Source organism: Eulemur rufifrons, chromosome 19 (genome assembly GCF_041146395.1).
Source record: "Eulemur rufifrons isolate Redbay chromosome 19, OSU_ERuf_1, whole genome shotgun sequence".
Lineage (NCBI taxonomy): Eukaryota > Metazoa > Chordata > Mammalia > Primates > Lemuridae > Eulemur > Eulemur rufifrons.
This window is the reverse complement of record NC_091001.1, coordinates 65,291,807-65,316,032: the sequence shown is the minus strand read 5'-3', so window position 1 is coordinate 65,316,032 and position 24,226 is coordinate 65,291,807. Positions and strand designations below refer to the sequence as shown.

Sequence of the window (24,226 nt, the reverse complement as noted above, 5' to 3'; positions counted from 1 at the left end):
TCGAGCGATCCACCCGCCTCGGCCTCCCAGAGTGCTAGGATTACAGGCGTGAGCCACCGCGCCCGGCCACAACTGTTGCTTCTATAAGCAATAAAATAAGGAAATTAAGGTTTAAGATTTTGACCTTATAGGTCCTTGCTTACTTTATTTAGGTAGCTTTATTTATTTATTTATTGCTATTTTTCTTTCAGAAAATTTGACATTCTAATGCTTAATTTCAAAATAGAAATACTTTATTAAAATTTATCCAGAAATTGTGCAAAAAGGGCAAATCATCTTTTTAGAGCATGATGAATATTACAATTGGTTACTCTTTTTTTACAGCTTAAAAATTGGGAATTGATAAGTATACGGTTGTAGATTGTACTTGATATCTTACTTAATATTTAATGGTGGTGAGGCATAAGGTATCATCTTAAATGGAAGCTTAAATTACCCAGTGGATTTTATGTTTCTTCTAAACTTCTACTTAAGTGTGAGACCTAATCCTGTCCATATTAAAACCATTGACATTAATCAACTTCTGCTTCTAAGCAAGAAAGGAAAACTAACTGGAAATATGTTGAAGGAATTTTTAAGAGTTACCTTAATACAAGATACAGTAAGTCCTCACCTAATGCTTTCGATAGGATCTTGGAAACTGCAACTTGAAACAAAACAACATATAACAAAACTTATTTTACCATAGGCTAATTGATATAAATAAGAGTTAAGTTCCTACAGCTTATTTCTGGTCACTAAAACATCACTAAACTTCTAAATAAAGACACAAAACACTTCTAATATTAGGCATTGAAATAAATGTGAGCATACATACACTTAAGAAAGATTAATTTAAAAAAAGTAAAATAAAATAATGACCCAATTTTTGGTAATCGGTGAATGGTGGCAGTTGTAGTGGTGGTGGGTTAGACCAAGGAATAATTGTTTGCAAAATGAAAATTGTAAGAAGCACCTCCTACCACCATGTAGTTCAAAAACAGTCACAAATCTAGCAGGCTCGCTGAGTGCTTTCCTACCATATTGTTTGTTATCATGCATTTGTATGATTATCATAGACCTTACAAAGTTTTATTTTATGATAATTTGTATTCATTCATTCCTTTTTTTGCAACCCACTTAATCCAGTTTAAGGTCGCAAGTGGCCAGATCCTGTCCCGGCAGCTCAGGGTGCAAGGCCAGAACCAACCCTGGATAGGACACTATCCCATTGCAGGGCACACTCACTCAGACTGGGACAATTTAGACACACCAATGAACCTAACGTGTACATCTTTGGGATGTGAGAGGAAACTAGAGTATCTGGAGAAAACCTATCCAGATATGGAGAGAATATGTAAACTTCACATAGCGGCCCCTGCCAGGAATTGTTTTTTTCCCTCATCAACATTACAACAAAACAATGTTATTTGAGGGCCTGCTGTATTTTAAAGGAGATATGCATTTGAGTGGCATAAGAACCAGAGTCTGGGATCCTAGGTGCTAGTCATGCACACCCCTCTGGTAAACTGAACAAGATTTGCAATATACTTAATCTTTTTATACCCCAATGTAGTCATTTATAAAATAGAGGTATGTTAGTTAGGGTTCTCCAGAGAAACAGAACCAATGGGGTATGTATGTAGATAGAGGGAGAGACAGAGAGATTTATTGGAGATTGAAAAGTTCCAAAATCTATTAGTAATCTGGAAATCCAAGACAGCTGATGTAGTTCCAGAGTGGGTGCAAAGGCCTGAGAACCAGGAGAGCCAATGGTATAATTCCAGTCCAAAAGCCAGCAGGCTTGAGACCCAAGCAGAGCTGATTTTTCAGAGTCCAAAGGTAGGAAGAGACTGATGTGCCAACCCAAAGTCAGGCAGAATTTCCCTCTTACTCAACTTTTTTGTTCTATTCAGGTCTTTAATTGATTGGATAAGGCCCGCCCATAATTAGAGAGGAAAGTCTGCTTTAGTCAGTCTACCAATTCAAATGTTAATCTCATCCAGAAACATCCTTACAAGCACTACCGGAATAATGTTTGACCAAATGCCTGGGCACCCTGTTGCCCAGTCAAGTTGACCCATAAAATTAACCATCACAAGAGGGAACACCATATGTCACAGAGTTTTCAAGATTTTTGGAAGACTTACAACCTGTTTATGACTAAGACATGCCAGTTGGGAATCTCTACATTAGATAACATGGCTTGTTTGCACAAATAGGTAAAATGAAATGGCTGCTTATATACCCTAGGACTTTATGCCTCTACCCCCAGATATAAAGATATGGCAAAACTGGGAATTAGAAGTTGTGAATTCATACATGATGTTTTGCCCCCATTGATGAATTAAACCATTGGGTAATAATTTTTGCTTTCCCAGAAATCTAACTTGATGAGAATAAAAATAATTATAGAGGGCGGGCACCAAGTGGCTCACGCCTATAATCTTAGCACTTTGGGAGGCTGAGGCAAGAGGATCGCTTGAGGCCAGGAGTTCAAGACCAGCCTGAGCAAGAGTGAGACCCTATCTCTATAAAAAATAGGAAAATTAGCTGGGCGTAGTGGCGTGTGCCTGTAGTCCTAGCCACTTAGGAGGCTAAGGCAGGAGGATCACTTGAGCCCAGAAGTTTGAGGTTGCAGTGAGCTGTGATGAGGCCACTGCACTCCAGCCTGGACAACAGAGCAAGACTGTGTCAAAATAATAATAAAAACAATTATAGAGACCTTCAAGGTAATGAAGGACCCTGATAGGAAATAAATATGAGAAATGAGAAAATTGGGAAAGATAGAGAAAAGCTATAAAAGCCTATGTATCTTTGGAGATGTGGTATAGCGAAGGACACATTATGACTTTCATGAGCTCTTTCTCCATAAGAGGTGCTTCAAATTCTATTTTATGACTCATAAAAATGAATATATTATCATTACATATTAAAACATTTTCATAGACCCCTAAAAGTATAGGCCCTGTCTCTATTGTGTAAGCCAGCCCTGGGTATACAATAGTGATTAAAAGCAAGGCCATAATTCTAGATTAGATCCAGGTTTCTGAACTGACCTGCATTAGCAACTTCCTTGAGCCTCAGATTTAGAGAATAATAATAGTACTTACTTCAAAACCCTCATTATGAGGATAAATGAAATTGTGGATGTGAAGGTGTTTAGCACATTGCGCTGTCACATAGTAAGTGCTCAGTAAATGTCAGCTGTTACTGGAAAACCTCAGAAACAAACTTCTTGGAAAATGGTCTTCAAGTAGTGCAGGAAATAGTGTTGCCAACTGTATTTTTCGGTTAACAGTGGAAAGTAATAGGGAGGCAAATCAGAATTTGTGTAAGAGTACCATTAGTTCTGGCTCTTGGCAGTATACTCAACCTATCAAGCTATTTTGAGAGCAAAAGCCCCTACTTTGGGCTAGTTCTCATTCTCAGAATGGCTTTGATAGGGAGGAGCTCTTCTGAGCACAAGTACACTTCTGTGCAAATAGCAGACCTCCTTTACTTGGCTTCATAGCATTGGACACTGGTAGAGAAAAAAAGGGAGTCTGGCACCTGCTTTGAGCAGCATTTGATTTTCAACCCTACATTTATCTAAGCCCTAGTTCTTAAAATGTTTAATGACCAGATGTGCTGCTGTTTGCCAGGCTCAGAATTTGGCACATGTATGAATGGAAGGACATGACTGAGTTATATAAACTAGCATTCTGCTAGTATAACCAGCCACCAGTTTCCTTATTCCATATTCAAGGAAGAACTGAGGAGTATTTTTCCTTTTTGTACTTTGGGATTGACAGCATTTAAGGTTCAAGTAATTGGCATAAATATTACGTTATTTAGTTTGCCATTTAGTACTGTAACCTCAGCTAAATATTTAGTATGCTAAGTGTGTATGTACTTGTTTCACTCATATTCATTTTTAATGTGGCACTGACTCTTTAGTAAGAATTTACAACTTTGTTGAAAACTATGAATTGTAGTGTTAGATGAAATCGTTTGCTTTTTTAAGTATAGTCATCACCTCAGAAGTTAACAGGTGAATACCTTATCTAATGGCTAGAAATGTTTGAAAGACCACAAAAAGTGGGTAAAAACTGTGATTTGGTGAAAAGAATATAGGCTTTGGAGTCAGACTTTGGATCAAATCCTTGCTGTGCATTATACCAGCAATCAGACTGTGTTTAATTACCTGAATCTCCCTGAGCTTTAGTTTCTTCATCTGTAATGCAGAGGCAATAATATTTATCTTGCAGAGTTTGTTTTAGAAGATTCATCAGGTAATACATGTAGAACATTAAGCATAGTATGGTACTTAGACGGCATTCAGCTGTTGTTGTTTTCTTATGTTATGTAAACATGGCCAGCCCATGTATAAAAATGATGTACATGGGCCGGGCACGGTGGCTCATGCCTGTAATCCTAGCACTCTGGAAGGCTGAGGCGGGAGGATCGCTGGAGGTCAGGAGTTCGAGACCAGCCTGAGCAAGAAGAGTGAGACCCCGTCGCTACTAAAAATAGAAAGAAATTATTTGGACAGCTAAAAATATATAGAGAAAAAATTAGCGGGCATGGTGGCGCATCCCTGTAGTTCCAGCTACTCGGGAGGCTGAGGCAGGAGAATTGCTTAAGCCCAGGAGTTTGAGGTTGCTGTGAGCTAGGCTGACGCCACAGCACTCTAGCCCAGGCAACAGAGCGAGACTCTGTCTCAAAAAAAAAAAAAAAAAAAAAAATGATTTACATGGCTTACAATAGGATATACTTTCATAAGTAGAACAATTATGCCCCCTGCAGTCTTAAATAAAAGTGAAGTACTTTTTTTTTTTAATACAGTGAGCATTAATTTAGTTAGCATTCATGTACCAACTATATGTAGGAACCTAGATACTAGAGATCAAGAATAAAACATAGTCCCTGCCCTCAAAGCTCTGTAATTTTTAGAAATTAAACTTAGCACTGCTTTGATGACAACATAATATTGTAGTTAGGAGCACCTACTCTGATGCTGTACTTCGTGGGTAAGAATTCTGCCTCTCCACTTAATATTCATGTGACCGTGGGCAAAATGACCTCTCTATGCTCCATTTTTCTCAGCCAGGAAATGGAGAAAATATTGTTACTTCTCTCATGTGGTTCTTACGAAACAAATGAACTAGTATTTGTAAAACATTTAAAATAATGCCTGATACATGATAAGCACTATGTAAGCATTAAACAAAAACTGTAATGCACCATATCAGGCTTTTGCACTATGAGTATGTTTCAGAGAAAATCTTTTGTTTTTGTTTTTTGGTTTTTTTTGCTGCATTTTAGGCTCCCACTTTCCTGAACTGTATTATACTGTATTGTTTGCTTTACGTATGCTGCCCTGTGTGCCTAAGGAAACTAGAGCTCAACCAGTCTAACTTTACCACTAATTCCAAATAATAAAGTATAATTTTTTTGGCATTTTACATTCAATGCAAGTCCACATGTACTATAATATGTTAATAAATGTCACTGTTTTACACAGTTTTGTTTCTGAGTTAATCAACTATAAGGAATTTTAAAGATTGGGTGTCCCCATTTAATTAAAACCAGGAGTAGACTTCCTATTGTGGCTAGATATATTCTATATAGAAACAGAAGTTTATTTAAGCAGGGTAATGTAAAGAAAGGACCTTTTGACTCATAAACACTAGGATAAATCCAAGTTTAATATTTTACTTTATTGACTCTAGTTTTTGTTTTGTTTTGTCTTGCTCTGTTGCCTGGCGAAGAGTGCAGTGGCATCATCATAGCTCACTGCAAACTGGAACTCCTGGGTGGGTGCAAATGATCCTTCAGCCTCAGCCTCCCGAGTAGCTGGGACTACAGGCATGTGCCACCATGCCAGGCTAATTTTCTTTTAAGAGATGGAGTCTCGTTGTGTTGCCCAGGTTGATCTTGAACCCCTGGCCTCAAGTAATCCTCCCACCTCAGCCTACCAAAGCGCTAGGATTACAGGTGTGAGCCACCACACCTGGCCAGTTTTGATGTGATGCTAAATTTTCCTATGGTCTTAGTTTATTTGCATATATTAAACTAGTATTGAAGTTAAAATTAAATAATTTTAAAGGTTAATTTTAATAATTTTAACTTTTAAAATTATTTAATGTATTTACCCAAGAAAAGAAACCCTGAAAAACAAAGAAACCTGAAACCTTTGCCAGTAACAGTTTTGATACACCTTTTATCTCAAGTGCTCAAATTTTATACTCAGAATAATAATGATTAAAAAAGAAAACAAGTGTCTCATTACAATCTGCTTGGAAAATCTGTTTCTTGAAAGAAACCTGTCTGGTCACAAGAGAAACTGTTCTTGTGGTAGGTTGTTTGACTTCTCTTCTTCTCAGAATTATATTAGTTATATTCTTTCTTTCTTTTTTTTTTTTTTTTGAGACAGAGTCTCACTCTGTTGCTCAGGCTACAGTGCAGTGGTGTCAGCCTAGCTCACAGCAACCTCAAACTCCTGAGCTCAGGCAATCCTCCTGCCTCAGCCTCCCTAGTAGCTGGAACTACAGGCAGGCGCCACCATGCCTGGCTAATTTTTTTTGTATATATTTTTAGTTGTCCAGCTAATTTCTTTCTATTGTTTTTAGTAGAGACAGGGTCTTGCTCTTGCTCAGGCTGGTCTCAAACTCCTGAATTCAAATGATCCACCCGCCTTGGCTTCCCAGAGTGCTAGGATTATAGGCGTCAGCCACCGCGCCCAGCCTACTGTGTCTTTATATATCATCTGTATAATAACAGTAGTAATGGTAAAAGCTGCCACCTCTGAAACACACACTGGGTGCCAAGTATTTAATCCTGCAATTCGTTATCCATCCTGTGAGGTAGACCTGATATCTCCAGTTTATAAATGCAGAGACTGAGTCTTAGCCCCTGGATCTACAGCCCTCTATTGAAGTATTATATCAGCCATTTACTTACTGGAATTAACTTGTAGTAAATGAAATTGGCATTATTTATTACCATGAACAAGATAGTAGTGAGAAACTCTTTTTATAGGATGCCGTTACCATCAAACTGGTGGTGTGGATAGCTGGAAATTGATATACTTGTAAAAGTAAAATGTCAGAGCAACATTAATTTTAATCAAAATCTTTATTCATTGTATTAGTTGCTTTCTCGCTGAATTGTTGAGGCGTTCCCTCCTTGTGGACGGCAATGCTGTTAGCAGTTCTTTTCTTTTTCTTTCTTTATTGCTCTACCTCATGGGTCAACAAACCAACCATGGCCCATGAGACAAATCTGTCCTGCGGCCCATTTTTGTAAATAAAGTTTCACTGGAGCACACTCACACTTACTTGTTTACAGATGGCCTGCAAAGCCTAAAATATTTATTGTCTGGCTCTCTATGGAAAAGATGGCTGATCCCTGCTGTACCTCATTCAACAAAGGATTTGAAGCAATCGAATTTAATATCCAATCCTAAAGATATGTGAAACTTTCTGTAGAAATTTCCATTCAATTTATATCCTTCATGGGAAAAGGTTGAGGAAGAAGTAAAAATTGAGGTGATTAGGTTAATATAATCTTTCTTTTCATCGAGTACATTCCATTCATTTGTATCTAAGACCTGGTAGTTAATATAATGTAATATAGCCCAAATGATTCAATGTGTCTTAGGGTCTCTTCCTGTGATGAACATTTTTTTATCCCATTAAAAGGATAACAAAGAGGATACGAGAAGGATTTAATTTACAGAGAAATAAAATTTGGTCATATGTGAGTTGATGTTTACCTTCCCTACCCAGGAGGAGCCCGAGCTCGTCATGTTTCCAATTAGGTGGTTATCTGATCCGTTTAAAAGTAACATCTGTCCATTCCCTCTGTTGAAGCGAGTAAGTGCCGGGTCCCCTTGGCGCACTCAGGTTTCACAAGCCTTGGGATCTTGAGTCTACCCTTTACTTTGGGGTTCATAATTGACAGTGAGAACCTTTTCCCACATCACATAGATGAATATAATGATGGTGTTAGAGTAACTGTTGTAGAGGTAGCAGAAGAGTACCCTGAGACTAATTATGCAGTTTTAAGTTTTTTGTTCTGGTACAGCTTCCAAAAGATTTTGGTTTGGAAAATGTTTGTGAAAATATTCCTCTTGTTTTCCATTTTTCTGGTTGCTGACTATACTATACAACAGAAATCAAGGGTTAACTTGTTTTTTTTTTTTTACTTGGCAGGAAGTATTGCCATGATGTGGCGTTTTTCTTATACACTCGGTATCGATTCAATGGTACATTTAATCTTCCAACAGGCTTTAACTTACTAACAATTTGTATTCCTACTTGATGTTTAAATAGTAAATTGGGCTGAGTTGAAAAGTATCTTACACGTATCTGAAATGCAGCTAGGAAAATGGAAATAAATGTTATTGTAGGTTGCACATGTATGATAAACCTAATGGTACCCAGAAAAAATGTAAGTTAATCTAAATCCAACAAGTTTTAATTAATAAAAGTACCAAGAAATGTATCTGTTTGTTCTTGGTGAAAATACTCTAGGGAATATGGAGGCTTTACTTGGAGGGAAGGTGGTGTTCTATTCAAAGACACACATACATGCTACAAAGAAAAGTAGAGAAATGGAATTTCTAGAAGATAATAGATAAGCAAAATGAGAAATGAGCTGTCAAATTTCTTATCAGTAAAAATTGAGATTTTCATTCCTACTTTGGTTTGTACTATTAGCAGCAAAAATATTTCAAAAATGCTTTCAAAATTCAAGTGTTTATGTCCAAGAGGAGGGTTCTGTTCAGCTATAATAGCATAATACTTGTCACAGGCATCCAATATCATTGTTACTAAATCTAGAGTACATGAGTGGTGGTAAGAAACATTCCAGTGTGATGGAAGAAATATGAATGCTGTCTGGTTTTTTGTTGGGTTTTGTTCTTGCTTTGGGCAGATTATTCAAACGTTGAGATTGCTTTCTCACTATACAATTGGGCAATGATATCTTCTTTGTAGAATTTTGTAATGGATTAAGTAAGATAATGCATGTAAAGTACCAGGTATGGTATTTAGTGTGTAGTTACTTGTCACCTACTGTATCATCACCATGGTTATTTAAAGTAATCATTTAGAACTATTTTTCTATGACTAGTTACGTTCCTTTCATTTAGTGTTTTTTGTACCTTAGTAGTGGTTTCTCTCCCTCTTTTACAGTAGTGGACAGGGTATGTGTTTGTGTTAGTGATAAAACTATGAGATTATTAAAATGCAATGAAAATAAACTTTTGGGGGATGTTTTGATGCAGACAGCTTTACTAAACCGCCTGGAGCGAATTTTCGAAGCATGTTTTCCTTCCGTATTTGTCCCTGATGCTGAAGAGGAAGTTACTTCCCTGAAGCACTTGCTGGAAACAAGCACCTTGCCAGTAAAAACAAGAGAGGCCTTACCTGAAAATGGGTAAGTACTAGACAGTTTTCAGATAGCAGTGTGTTTTTGTTAGTTTCACCTGTTCTATTTATAAGTTTATCTTAAAACATTAAGATTCAAAAACATCATTGTGTTAAAAGTTTAATCATTGTGCTAAAACACTTAAACTCCCTTTTGAACTATTTCTTTTGATATTTCAAATCAATATTCTAGTCAATGTTATATATATTTTTTTGACTTCCTAGAATGATAAATCAGAATTTAGATTTTACTTCTGCTATTCTCCACCCTTCATCTTCCCAATATACTTATATCAGTTTTTGGTTTTGTTATTTTTCATTTTTGTAATCATATACATATTGTTCACTTCTAAGCCACTCTTTTCTTTCTAGTACAACTTTTCCCTGGACTTAATAATTGACCTTCTTTTTCATTTACTGAGTCTTTCCCTACCTTCCAACAGCCTGCTACCACTATTTTCCTTGTGGTCAAGCCCATCAAGACTGTCCTTCCCATTTTTTTCCTGGAAACCTCCCCCGACCTTAGTCCTATTCTCGTCTAGAATGGTTTCAGTCTAGGCCTCTTACGCTTATGTTGTTTTGGGACTTCCTTTCACTTGGATCCCATTTTGTTAGAGCGTATCCTCTAATAGCCTACTGAGAAAAAAAGATACATGGGAGGTAAATTTTTTTTTATTCTACTTTCACATTAAATTTATAGTTTAAGATCTCTTTTTTGCTGATATTCTGAAACTTCACAATGAAATATCTTTTTCCATTCATTGGAAAAATCTTTTTTCATTCATTGGACTGACCACTAGGTAGGACCATTCAATCTGGAGGCGTCTGTTCTTCAGTTCTTCAGTATTGGGCATTTCTCTTGTATTATTACCTTGATAGTTACCTTCCCTCCATTGTCTCTGTTTTCTCTTTCTGGAACTCCTATTAATTAGATTAGATTTTGGGGGGTATAGATTGATTTTCTGATTTTAATTTCAAAGTTACTCATAATCTGTGGCTGTTCTTTTGCGTTTTATTAATCTCCACCTCTGAAAGCCTTCTCTCCTTGTCCAGGTCTCTTCTTCCATTTAGCTAATAAGTCAGCTACTACTTCTTCGTCCCTCTTTGTGACCTCAATATTTGTGGTACAAGGTTTTAAGTATCCCTTAATTTCATTGAAGATGGAGATTCTGGTTTTGCTTCTTGATTTTTGTTTTGGGCGATTTCTGAGATGAGAAGGGAACAAAAAGGTTTACAGTTTGCCACCTTAAAACTGTTTAGATGTGGTTTCTTTAAAAATATGGTAGTTATACAGATAGTTCATACTCTTGGATCCAGTAATCTGTCTCCACATGATCTGTTCTAAGGAAATAATAGAACTATACAACAACACAATTAAATACAGGAAGACATTCATTGCCTTACTAATAATAGGAGCCAAACAATAATAATTTATTTAGAACTGTGGGATTGTGGCTAAATAAATGATGGTGCGTGGACCTAACAGAACATTACACAACCATTGAAAGAGATACATATGTTAACTAGGCGATGCTTAAAATCTGAAAAAAGAATACAAAATAATATATATGCTGTAAGTGTGTGTGTTGATTAAGACTCAAGGAGAAAACAAATATTAAATAGCTTTATTAAGATGGTAGTTGAGTGATTTCTTCTTTTGAATTTTTTTGATTTATAAGATGAGAATAACACACAGGCTAAATTTCCGCTTGATTACTGACATTGTTTCATATGAGTTTAACTTAGTTCCTTTTCTAATGACCGTAAGTGATCTGGATTTCATTCAGATAATAATTATCTACTCATGTTAGACATAAGATTAATTGGAATATATGTCATATTATAAATAGAATTCATGGTAAGAGCTGTTAAGTAACTACTGTTGGTGGCTTCATCATGGCCTTTACAGGGAACTGCTGGATGTGTGGACCGAGCTACAGGATATCCATGATGCACATGGCTTGAGATATCAGTGGGGCGGCTCCCATAGCAACAAGAAGCTTTTGTGCTCTTTGGGAATAGACACCAGAAACATTGTGAGTTTGTTAGTACTTTGAAAAATCCTTTATTCAACCTATGGGTGTTTTTAAGTTCTGTTACAGTTCTGTTCAAGCTGTGTTAAGCTAGTTACTCAGAAAAATAAATGTTAATTGGTTTAAATATTTATTTTGAATATGCTGACTTCCCAATTGATATTTCTTGTTTTAGTGTTTTTTCTTAACTATAAAATGAAGGAAATGGACTAGGAGATTAAAAATATAATACAATATGGGCAATTAAACAATTTCTTTACCATTTATGATATATGTAATAAAGTAATGCAGATATATTTTGGAGACTATTTCATTGTATGACAGATCATTCTCTAAATATACGTTCTTTCTCTCCAACATGTGTGTAGCTCTTTACGGGCAATAAGAAGCAGCCTGTTATAGTGCCCATGTATGCAGCAGGATTGGTAAGTACAAAAATGTCTCTGCATGTATTTATCATTACTGAATTTATTCTGTAAAATCATCTTACATAGCATGACATGGAATCTTAAGGGTATAAATATAATACCTTTTTTGAGCTCATAAATCCCTTCAAGTCTTGATTTCAGGAATTTTTTTTATATTCCATTAATTACAGATACTGTTTTATTTTAGATTAAAACTTTTTATCTTAGTAATGTGTGTATAACTCTTTGTAAAATGCACCTTTGGAGGATTGTCTTTTCTAAACTTTTAGATAAAATTAATAACTGGATTAAAATAAATTATAAGTAATAGAATATTGAGGCTATGGATGTATATAAAAGCTTGGAAATACCAAATTATAGTAAATGAAAATGAGCTAGGACTCATATTGGTCCATAGTTCTTCCATTAATGTTTTAAATTTGTTGAATTTTGTTTTTTCAGATATGCCAGGTAGTCCCGGAAAACTGAGGCATTTTCAGTCTGTTCCTTATCAAGACTCAGTCACATTTTAAAGTTTGATGTTTGTGTTTTTTGGTGTGTCTTTGAGTTATTGGTGAATAAAAATGTCCTATCAAACTAAAAATATAACCAATAACTTGAAAATAAGGAAAAAATACTATGTTTACGAAGGAAAAAAAAAATAACAAAAGAATCCTTAGTATAGAATTTAAATTTTACAACCCGTTATATGCATGTGAAAGTGAATTTGCTGTGGAACTTGATCTTTTTTTTAAATCTACAAACTTTTTCCGTGAATAAGCACTAATTATTGATTTTGAATTGGAACATTTTGTGGAATTTTCTATGCTTTCTTTAAAAATCAGTTTCTGCTCCTTTTATAAATGGTTGTCTCACACTTTAAAAACACCTGGATGATTCCTATACTCTTTTTTGTTATAGGTAAATACAGTATAATCCAGAACATTTCTTTAGTAATAATTTTACTATTTCTATAAGCTTTAATATCACAGTTTATTTAGTGAATATAAATGTAACTCCCCTCCATCTTTGTGATGTCTTTCATTTAGAAACTTAATTCTTTTTAATATCAAATTGTAATTACACCTGAATTTTTCCCATGGTGCTTTATACATATGAGATGTTCAGTAATCTTTTGATCTCATCTGGAGGAATACCTGAAATGATCATTTAAGTCCCTGGCTCTCAAACTTTAATGTACGTCGGAATCACTTGGAAAACTTGTTAAAACACCGATTGCTAAGCAACATCCCCAGAGTTTCTTATTCAGTAAGTCTAGGGTAGGGCTTGAGAATTTGCACATCTGACAAGGTGATGCTGAAGCTGCTGTTTGGAGACCACAATTTTGAGAAGCACCAGTTTGACAGTTCAAATTAGAAAACTTGGCTGAGACAGTAATCGTTCACCAAATGTTTTGTCTCCTTGCATAAGGGCACACTAGTGAGCCTGTATAGTAGTAATACAACATACGGTATTGAACTTATTTTCATTTTTCTCGCTGCTAGATGAAAGCCTTTCATGTGTACTATTGTTAAGAATTTAATCCTCAAATCTTAGGGCTTGGATGTGATAAATTGTCGTGTTCCCCCGGACCCCCATCCCAAGTTGTGCTTATGCTTTCGTGTGACAGTAATAACTATGTACTTTAAAACATCTGATTGAAAATACAGGCTCTTGCTTCAGAAACTTTTGATTCTAAACGTATTATTGTGAAATGTTTCCCATTGTAGTGCTATAAGATTTTCTGTAAATAAAATTTAAGAATAGGCGGGTGGGTCCCAGCTACTCAAGAGGCTGAGTGGGGAGGAGCCCATGAGCCCAGGAGTTCAGTGCTACCTTGGGCAACATAGTGAGACCTTGTCTCTCTCTTTTTTTTTTTTTCTAAAGTAAATAAAATTAAGAATAGTTCCTTTATAAAGTTTATGGATTGATCTCTGTCCTCCCCTCGTCCCGCCCCAATTAATAGCCAATATACCTTTTTCAGGGTATGTTAGAACCCACGAAGGAACCATTGAAACCACTATCTGCTGCAGAAAAAATTGCTTCCATCGGTCAGACAGCCACCATATCACCAGAAATGAACCCATGTACATCTGATCAATTCCAGGTAAAAATATCCATCTGTATATAGATGTGATTATATGTTTGTACACATACATCCACACATACTATTTTTTTCCTGTGTATATAACTTTTAGTTTTTAAAACATTTTTAAAACTTGATTTGATGATGGACAGGATTTTGGTTGTTAATGAACATCTCTTGGAATATAATGAACAAATTAATTTTCAAAAAGAGAAAGCACAATTTGAGAACTGGGTGATTATAAAAGTAAGTTCTTAAACCTGTCCAGGCCTTACTCTCTTGACCTATAAAATGAAGAGTTCGCAGCAGTTATCTCTAAACCCCTTTGCAGTTTGAACATTGAACATTGTTTGATCATAATTATTGTCATAAATCTGGTAAGTGCTGGGTTTTCAACAAGATGGGAAACACTACGTTTATACCAACTCTTTAAGTCTGCTATTGCATGTTTTTCCTGAAATCCTGTGAAATTTTATAAAGCCATGAAAGTTAGATGTGTTTGTTGCCTTGAAAACTGTTGTTTTTGAGAGTTTGAGTAAAAAACTTATTTAATTTGAAAATGATGTGACCTTTAACAAAACAGCCTATGGATTGGGGGGGGGAAAGGCTGTCTTACCTTTCTTATCCTTTAACTCCTTGGCATATTTAAGTATAAATATGTTTTTCAGTCCAATATGTTTAATATAAAGTCTTCCCTCTCACCTTTTATCTGGAGGAAATGGGCCATTTTGGTTTGCTTACTCTTTCCACATAAAGTTAGAAACTGACTCAGTGCTAGTTAAATGTGTTTTTTTAAGAAGATTAGTATTTTTAAGTGAACATTACCATTTCTAAAACATATTCTTGCCATGTTTGTCATTTCTTAACCTTAAATATCATTTTCAGTTGTATCTAACACAAAAATGTATGTTTGAACAGCCTTTCCCAAAATATGTATTCTATTGGACACTAAAAGGTCCCAGGGTAAATTTTGAGAAATACTTCATATCATATCCCCATAACCACTGTTAGAGATTCACAACACACATTAAGGACTCTGAAGAGTCCTAAGGTAAATAACCCTATTTAATTTTAATTCATTTCCAAATTTACTTGGCCACAGGACCTTTTTCTGTGGGGACCAGAGGACCGGGGAGTTGTAACACCCGTAGAACTAGTGTTTTGAAGAACATACTTTAGAAAATAATGTGTAAAGCATCGGTCCTACCCTTTCAGGTGTGTTTCAGGAAACATCTAATATTAATTCTGTGTACCACTATGGTTTATACTTGAGCATAGCTTAAATATCACTTTGAAGCCAGCTTGTTACTGGCACTGAATTAGTGGGTAAGAAGGCCTGAGGTATACAATGCCTGGCCTTGATGGTTGGGCTGCAGACAAAGTAGCCTGGGCAAGATGTCTCAGCAGGTAGACTCTGTCCTTAGTTACCCTCCTTTCATTGCCCAGATATACACCCTCTGGCAGTCAGCTGCTTTCCCAGGCCTGCCCTATCTATGTGTACATTTTCACTTCTGCCTCAGTCTACATTCCTAATACCTAACACTGTAGGAATAAGAAAGTATTTGAGTAACTGCTTGGTACATTACTGAAAATGGAGCTGTTCTTACTGTTACCATTTGTTGCTAGTTCGGCTTGCCGCCTCCTTCTCTTCCTCCTCCATCCAACCACTTCCACATGTTACAACCCCATAAACTATTGCTTATTTTATCAGAGTTAGCTGTTGCCTGTCATTTTTGTCCCTAGCTGATTCAGTCCTATAATGTATTTCATTCTAGTCATACTGCATAGCTTATCATCTTTCTAATTTCATTATGGACTTGACTAAAAGTAGAGTAGTCCAGATGACCTAATAAAAAACATGTGTTAATTTAGAATTTTGTACTGAGATGCCTGACCTCCATCACGGAATTGTATGATCCTTGCTTAGCTCCATACCTCTGACTTAGGTTAAAATACTTAGCAAACATCTGAAATGTAAAGATTCTCCTTATATAAAATGATATTTCTTACCATTATTCTTTTTCATGCCATATATATGGCAAAGGACAATATTATGTATAATCTTATTTGTTGGCCATGCAGTAATACTGTTATATCTTCTCACTAGCCATATTTTACAGAAGAAACAGCCATATCCTTTAGTGCTAGAAGCTTAGCAAATTGTGTCAGGAAAGACCTTGTTCAATACCTTGTTGTTTTTTCCAAAAAACATCCAAACCTTCTTCTTAGGTTTGTTTTTGACATCATTAAACAATAGTTATCAAACTTAGCACAGTTGTGTAATTCCCATTATGAATGTATGCTTTTGGATCTATCTGTTCTATCCCAGTTTGGGTACCCATTGAGTTTGTTTTGTTTTTCTTCCAAATTGGTTTATACTCATTAATATTACAACCATTGCATCTCTTATTTAGAAATTTAATAACATAATGATCTTTTTTCTAAGATACTTTTACCTGAAACGTCATCTTAAGGGTAAAAGAACAGTAATGATACCATTTGTGTGTTCTTCTTGTTTTACTTTTATCCATTGAATTTCAGTCACACCATTCATGGTGCTATTACTGACTCCACCTTAATAAGATCAGTACTTTAACCACACTTTATTCAGTGCTGAGTAGAGTCAACTCTCTGACTAGCAGTTATCTACCTAGTCACCACTAGCAACTTCTTTTCTTTATGTGACTATTTTAGTTGTGAATCAGAATTTTAGAGCTTGAAGAAAAAATGATTATTTAATACCATGCTCCCTTTTTGTAAGATGACATATTTGGAAGGGCTAAGTGACTTACCCAAAATCAGTGGTACAGCTAGGACTAGAATTGGAGTCTGTTGTCTCCAGTCTCCATGTTTTTGTTCTTTTTGTTTTGATCTTGTCCCCTTAGTGCTTTTGTTTCTGCAGTAATCATTGATACCACATTGCTTCAAGTTGCTTCATTCTAGTGCTTTCTCTTTGAGTTACCATACTTGTGAATTTCATTGGTTAGCCTTTTTTTGCTGCTTTTCTTCTTCATTTCCACTAAATGTTGACTCATTCATGCTTAACACCTCATTATAATTTTGGCTGTGTCTTCAAAATACCATGCACCTATACAAGAAGCCAAAATTTCAGCACATCACTGAAATATTTCTAAGCACCCAGCTACTTGACATCATTGAAATAGACATGTTAATGAAAAAACTTGCTCCATTTATCCAGAAATTTTGTTATTGCATAAACCTAGATTTTGTCCATCCATTCAGGTGTCAGTGATCTAGAAGCAGAGTAAGTTCAATCTGTTGGACTGCTTAGAGCTTTTTGTTTGTTTCTGAGATCAGCTAAAGAAGATCTTTTCTAAATGTTTATTAGTCATGCAGGTGGGTTGTAACTAGGTTTTCACTAGCATTTTTTTAACTTTCATCTGCAATATTATATGTTCAGAGGAAATTGCAGAGCTAGTACAGAGACGTTTCCCCTATGGTTACATCTTACATATTGGAGTACAATATAAAAACCAGCAGTATGACATTGGTATAATATGTGTATACAGTTCTATATCATTTTATCACATGGGTAGATTCATGTAACCACCACAATCAAGACACAGAACTCTTCCATCACCACAAAGAACACCCCTAATAGTCACCACCCAGCCATCCCTTACCCCTGGCTCCTGCTAACTAATAGTAGCATTTTATTTGGTTTATACCTACCCTGTCACAACCTCTGTGCTGGGCCGGGCCTGATTTCTAGAGACTAAATACTTACATTAATTTGCCTATCATTGGTATCCCAATTATCCAGAGTGTTATAAAATCATGGGACTAGACTTTCAAAAATAACCAATCCATGCTCCCATCCTATAGGGAATAATTACTCTGCCTACCCAGAAAAAAAAAGTTTCAATAGTGCCTACCTTACAATAAAGCACAATGGTGAGCAATACCAAAGAAGGACAATAACATGTTGATATTAAAAGTCTCATCAAACACAATTATTTCAATACCACCCCCAAAACAAGAGGGAAAAAACCCAACACTTTTTCTTGTAAGAATATTCTTAAAATGAAGTGTGAATTCTCATTTTTAAAATGTTTTTGTGTGCTTTCCATGTTATATTTATTTTATCTTTATATGATTGGCACTGTGAAATTTAAAAATCTAGAATAGTCGAATCAGTTCTGAGTATCCTTTTTTGTGTATTATTTTACAAAATAGATCTTGCGCTTGCTTTGGCAGCACATGTACTAAAATCGGCACAACAGAGAAGATTAGCATGGGGCCTCCTGTATAAGACTGACATGCAAAAATTAAATTCTGATATCTGATAAGTAATTTCTAAATTAGAGAAGTTGATTAAAATATTTGCAATCAACACTTTAAAAAAGTAGGTCCCATTTATTGGCCCAATATTTCCTCCAAAATTTGAAAAATTATAAAGAACCAGAAACCTTGGATTTGAACTTTTGCATTTTATTTGTAAGGAGTCCAGCTAAATTAACTAAACTGTAAAAGGTTATATTACTAGTTACTTAGTGGTTATTCTGTCTTGAATAACCCAGATCTCCCCACTTTCGGTATGGTACCTTCTCTGTTACATTATATTATCTGTTAAGAAATTTTAAGTGGCTAGTGATTTAAAATAAATTTAGTCACTTCAGTGGAAAAAGTCAGTAAAGTTTTTAAGTATTTTAATTGTGATCAAGCCAACAGTTTAAATCTTGATTTGAGAATAGATTGAAATCTTGACATGGAATCAGTTCATAAATTTGTTTGAAAATGTAAAGATAATTCCATTTCTTAGGTAGAACTTTTCTAATGTCAATAAGCTGTACTATTTGTAAATTTTGCAATTTCAGTTTGTGTTAATATTTGCATGTAACCTTCTGAAATTGTAAAGTATCCCAGTTTTGTCTTTAGGTACTTTGTTGCCTAATGGTCTTGCTATAATAGTTTTTCTTTTTCTTTTCTTTTTTTTTTTATAAAGGATTCTTTAAGTTGCTACAACCTGTACTGATTAATTTTGATTTTTTGGTTTTCAACTCTAGGAGTCTCTACCACCCGTCCAGTTTGACTGGAGTAGCAGTGGCCTTACTAACCCTTTAGATGGTACGTCTCTCCGTAGAGCCTCTAGCACCAGAGCTAGAGTTAAGAAAGCTACAAAGTTCAGACAAACTTCTCTCTGCTGATTTCCTTTTTTTGTTTGAACATAACTTCTTATTCTTATCTTTGGAAATTCAGGCTTTCTTTCTGAATAGTAATTGCTCAAGAAACCAGCTGTTACTATAATGTCCAAATATAGGTAGTAGTAGCTAGGTAAAATTTTAGTTTCTTTATCTTAAGTCAAAAATAAGCTTGTTTATTTTTTACAAATATCTAGGTAGTTTAAATGATATTTTAGCTAGGACCAATTTTTTCCTGGAAGTTTTAATTTATGGGATTTTCTTGGATGCAAAGTCTTGTGATTAGAGGCTGCTTCGAAGCACAAAGCACAACTATTTAACCAAAAACAATGTGCAGATAGATTCATATTTATTGACTCAGTAGTTTTTAGATTTAATAATATTTTATAGAGCACTTATATGCAAACAGAAAATGAATGACTTTCGTGATCCTTTTCTAAAACTTATCTCCAAATGCTGATAGGCAGTTCCAGAAATAACTGGTTTAACTTAAGGCTTTAAAAGAAAATCCTGAAACAGGAATAGCTTATTCCAGTAATGTGGAGTCTTTAAAATAAATAATACGCAATGCTAGTTTCTCATGTTGACACCACAAGTTTTAAGTGGATCCTAAGATATAATTGCTCTTACTCCTCATGCTTAAGTTGTTTGAGCCATTGTCTAAAACACCTGTCATCATCTAAATGGCAATTGTCATTGCTATTGTCTAAAACACTCTTAGCTTTTCCTTATAGTGGGGGTCCTGGGATATCTGGAAAGCATCCAATTGAATAACATAGTGCTGAAGGAAAGCCTGGATGCACCTTTTGCTGTTGTCTGGTGTCTTCAGTCAAATCATCGTGCTTTTTATTAACAAACAACTTCTTTAAAAATGTATACTATTTCTGATTACTGTTTCAGAGTTAAAGGGGAACAGTACAGCTTTGAGGTTGCACATCAGGGTAGGGCAGCTATGACATTCTTTATTATGTTATTTTATTTTAAACAAAGTTAACGTATTGGTGCGTGTCCCCAAACTGACAACTTACTTTTTTTTTTTTTTTTTTTAAATCATTAATGAGAAACCAACATTACTAATGTGAAGAATTGGTTTGGGCATGTACAGTGATTTAATGTTGGGTTGAGATTAAAGTATTGTTTCCCTTTAACGGGTACACTTTCCTTTTGGTCTTTCTGGTATGGCTTCCAGTTTTGATTGAAGAAACTGAACTCCTAACTAAAACCTTACTAAGTGTTACATTCTTTACATTGTACATGAGGAAATGTACATTGAACTAAATTGTTACTTTAGAAATGTCCTTAGTAATGAAAAACTAATACTGTACACATTGTTTTAATGTTGATTTTTAAAATGTGCAATGATTACTAATTATAACCTGCATGTTCAAGTGTGTGTCTTACCCCTTTTTACACATAACCCCTCCTCCCTTGGCTTACCTTCTGTGTGGCTGCCTACCAACACGGTCACTGAATTTCAAGCTAGTGGAGGTTCCACTCTTCTGAACCTTGATTTCTTTGGGCCCGTGGATGACAGTAGCTCTAGCAGCAGCACCACAATCCCAGGTCAGCAGAGTGTTAAAACCACAATTCTAGTTTATTTACTAAAAGCATGACCACATTGCTTGACTTTCCTATAAACAAGGAAACAGATTGTATTCTCTATAATGTCTTTTTAATATTTTTCTTTCATCTATCTGTTGTTATTTTCTAGTATCTAACTACAAAAAATGACTTATGTGAAATGTATTTCAAGGAAATTTTCTCAGAGTGTAATATTTAAAGCAGAAAGTAGTTTCTAAGAATAAAATATCCCTAATGTCCTTAGACAAAGGCAGGGTTTGGTTTTTTTCCCTCTAAGTGGAAAGTGTGATTTTTATATGCTTATTTTTTAAAGCATACTCTATAAAGCCATTTGAAAACAAAGTTTAGAGATATAAGAATATTTTAGTACACAAAGATGACTTTACATTATAGTGCCTGTAATGATATATAACCTTTACAAATTCTAGCATTCAATTAGTTGTTTATTAGTGCTGCTAAATATATAATTAGGTTCCAAAATGTTGGAGTCTAGCACTTAGCTATATAGTCCCACATAGAACTATTACTGTTTTTATGTAGCTCTTAAATAAAAAGTATACTGTTAGTTTTCCATGGAAAAAAATGTTACAAAAGTTAATGATAGAAAATAATTGCTGTGAGATACTAAAAGCTAGACATTAAAAGTTACTGGAGTGCCTGTTAATTAACGTTCAGTCCTGCGAAAGTTCAGTTCACTGACCAAAGGACTAATGTGCTTTGTCATTTTCTAACTAAATAAAAGATTAAAATTATAATGACATTTTTATGTTTACATTTTATTTAATATGATTTTAATGAGTCCCTGTCATCCTAACTTGTGATCTGGTAATCATCCCCATTGGTCACCAGACAGCTGTTGGGGTGCTATATAGATGCTAATGCCCAGAATGCATAGTGAGGATCCCTTTCTGTCCCCACCAATGGCGAGTTTCACAACCAGCCCGATTCCTTAGAATTTGCTGGTTTTGTTCTATTCTAGTAGATAACGCTGCCACCCACTTCCAACAATTTAGGAGCTGGGATGGGATATGGATGGGGGAGACTAACAGAGTCAGCTAAGGCTAAGCCTGGGACCCAGGATGCCTTTCTTGAGATCTGATTCTGCTGCAAGGAAGTTCCAAGGTCATTTGGTATAGAATGACTAGATTACTCAAATCTAAGCCCCTGGTTACCATTTTCATTGTTTTCAAGATTTTGCAAGCGTATGAAAGGCCAACCTGTGTCTGGTTTTGATGTCAAAATATTTTACTATTTATTAATACTTAAATTACTTCTAAATACATTTGCTCTATGGAATGACCTAGGTGAGCTAATTAGGTGTCTGACATTTTATAATACTTAATTGGGTGTGGGGACAGATAACCAAATACATATATATCACTTTTCCTTACTACTGTATTCCCGAGAATTAATTATCAAGCTCTCATTTTAAGTTTGTGCTCAGCTTTGTTTTGTCATAAACTGTATTATAATTTAAATGAGGTCACTGTTTTTCTTTTGGATGCCTAAAAATATGGTTTAAATTTAATTTTTGGTTACATTTCAAACTCATTTAAAAACCATCCATAGGAGCACAAATAACCTGGCTATATAAAGAAGTACAGAAATGACCTGATAATCAGGCTCAGTGTACACAGCTGCAAGAAGAGCAAGCGGTTTCAGAAGCTTAGAGCTGTAATGGAAGTGAAATCAGCATGGTCAAATGCAGTTCTCATTACTTTGGAACCTTTTAAATATTTTTGTTCAATATTTTCATTAATATGCTCTAGCTGCTATATAAATTTGATTACTATATATTTGCTTTGGCTTCTTTTTATTGCTATTGGGTTTTGTTAAAACTTACCATCAAGCTACAGGTATCAACACCTTCCTTAGTATTCCATTTCACCACTTGCTTGCACTTTTTCTGACTTGTTTCTGGGAAAGTCATTTTGTCTTAGCTTGCGGTTATTTAATTATTTTGTGTGTGAGACTTAGGAGGTTGGCATAGAACTTGGTTGGCTAGCTTTAATTATGTAACTAACCTATGCCTCATTAAGGTCCTATAAAAAAAAAACACAAATCTTCCATTAAAAAAATTACTCTTCAATTATTAGTGTATAGTAAGTAGTAGTCTTGTTTTTGAAAAATTTAACCATAGTTTTGGGGTTTTTTGGTGTAGTGGTAGTTGTTTGGGGCTAGGGGAATATGATTTTTTTGTTGTTGTTTTTTTTTAATCTGCCACTTTACTGTTTGACAGCCAAGTGGCCAGAATTTTATAAACCTAACTAAGTTTTTACTAGCACTTTCCTGTTGCCAGTCAGAATACAGTTGTTTATTCTGCCTTATACATTAGACATCCACTTAAATGTTGTGGTTGCTTGGAATCTAATCTTTAACAGTGGAGGAGGGAAGTACCTTGGGCTTGTTTGGTCCCTTTACAAACATCTACAATTTTTTACATTTTAATTGTAACTCATATTTTTGTTATAGAACTACAAAGAAAAGTCCTTTTTAAGTATATTTTAAAACTGTACCTTAATGAAATACTAAGAACTTGGGAGAGTCAACATACATTTTCTATAGCCTTCCTCCCTTGTTGGACTTCGTAACTATGGAAGCCGCTTTTGCTTGTTTGATTTCTGTAAACATCTGAGATCTATGGTTACATATGCAAAATTGGCAATGCAAGTCAGTTTCTGATTTTTCTTATTAACCTTGAAATACCCTAAAAGGAGGAAACTTGTTAATGTAAATATACTCATTTATATATAAACTATCTGCTGATTTTGCAGAGCTTTTTTTTTTTAAAGAAATAAATAAAAAGTAAAGAAGCTATAAGATATTCTTCCTTATAGTCCTTTGCTATTATATCCTAAAGCTCATGAACTTTTTTCTAGTAATTTTCTCAAGGCGAATATAGGATTAGAAACTTTTAAAAAATCTTAGTATCTTACTCTAACAAGATATTTGAACTATTGGCTACCAGATTATTCAGATGCGGGACTATAGAAATATAATTAACCCTGGAGACAAGAATTTTCACTTTGTCTGAAAGTAGTGTTTTTATTTACTTTTTCTGAAAATATTTTACCCTCCCCACCTCTTACCTGAAGAAAAGAACAACGTGGTATATGTTTACGACTAGTAATAATTTTTTTTTTTTTTTTTTTGAGACAGAGTCTCGCTTTGTTGCCCGGGCTAGAGTGAGTGCCGTGGTGTCAGCCTAGCTCACAGCAACCTCAAACTCCTGGGCTTAAACGATCCTACTGCCTCAGCCTCCCAAGTAGCTGGGACTACAGGCATGCGCCACCATGCCTGGCTAATTTTTTCTATATATATTTTTTAGTTGGCCAGATAATTTCTTTCTATTTTTAGTAGAGATGGGGTCTTGCTCTTGCTCAGGCTAGTCTCGAACTCCTGACCTTGAGCGATCCACCCACGTCGGCCTCCCAGAGTGCTAGGATTACAGGCGTGAGCCACTGCGCCCTGCCAATTAGTAATAATTTGATGCTTTGAGTAATAGTTCATGTCCTTAGATAGTCATAATGTGTTTAAACTAACCAAATCATATACCACATTT

At 35.2% G+C, this 24,226-nt stretch overlaps 1 protein-coding gene across 3 annotated transcripts in view; it reads left to right on the top strand.

Annotated features, from left to right (window-relative positions):
* The window catches only part of AFTPH (aftiphilin), a 64,510-nt gene that overhangs the window by 31,364 nt on the left and 8,920 nt on the right, over positions 1–24,226 (top strand). Inside the window, exons 3-8 of one of the 3 annotated variants that reach the window (XM_069495153.1) lie at positions 9,254–9,405; positions 11,305–11,431; positions 11,797–11,853; positions 13,820–13,942; positions 18,949–19,009; positions 20,473–20,646. In XM_069495153.1, coding sequence (XP_069351254.1) covers positions 9,254–9,405; positions 11,305–11,431; positions 11,797–11,853; positions 13,820–13,942; positions 18,949–19,009; positions 20,473–20,646 — 694 coding nt within the window. The remainder of the gene's footprint in view (positions 1–9,253; positions 9,406–11,304; positions 11,432–11,796; positions 11,854–13,819; positions 13,943–18,948; positions 19,010–20,472; positions 20,647–24,226) is intronic. The other 2 variants (XM_069495154.1, XR_011236222.1) reach the window with 2 other exon arrangements.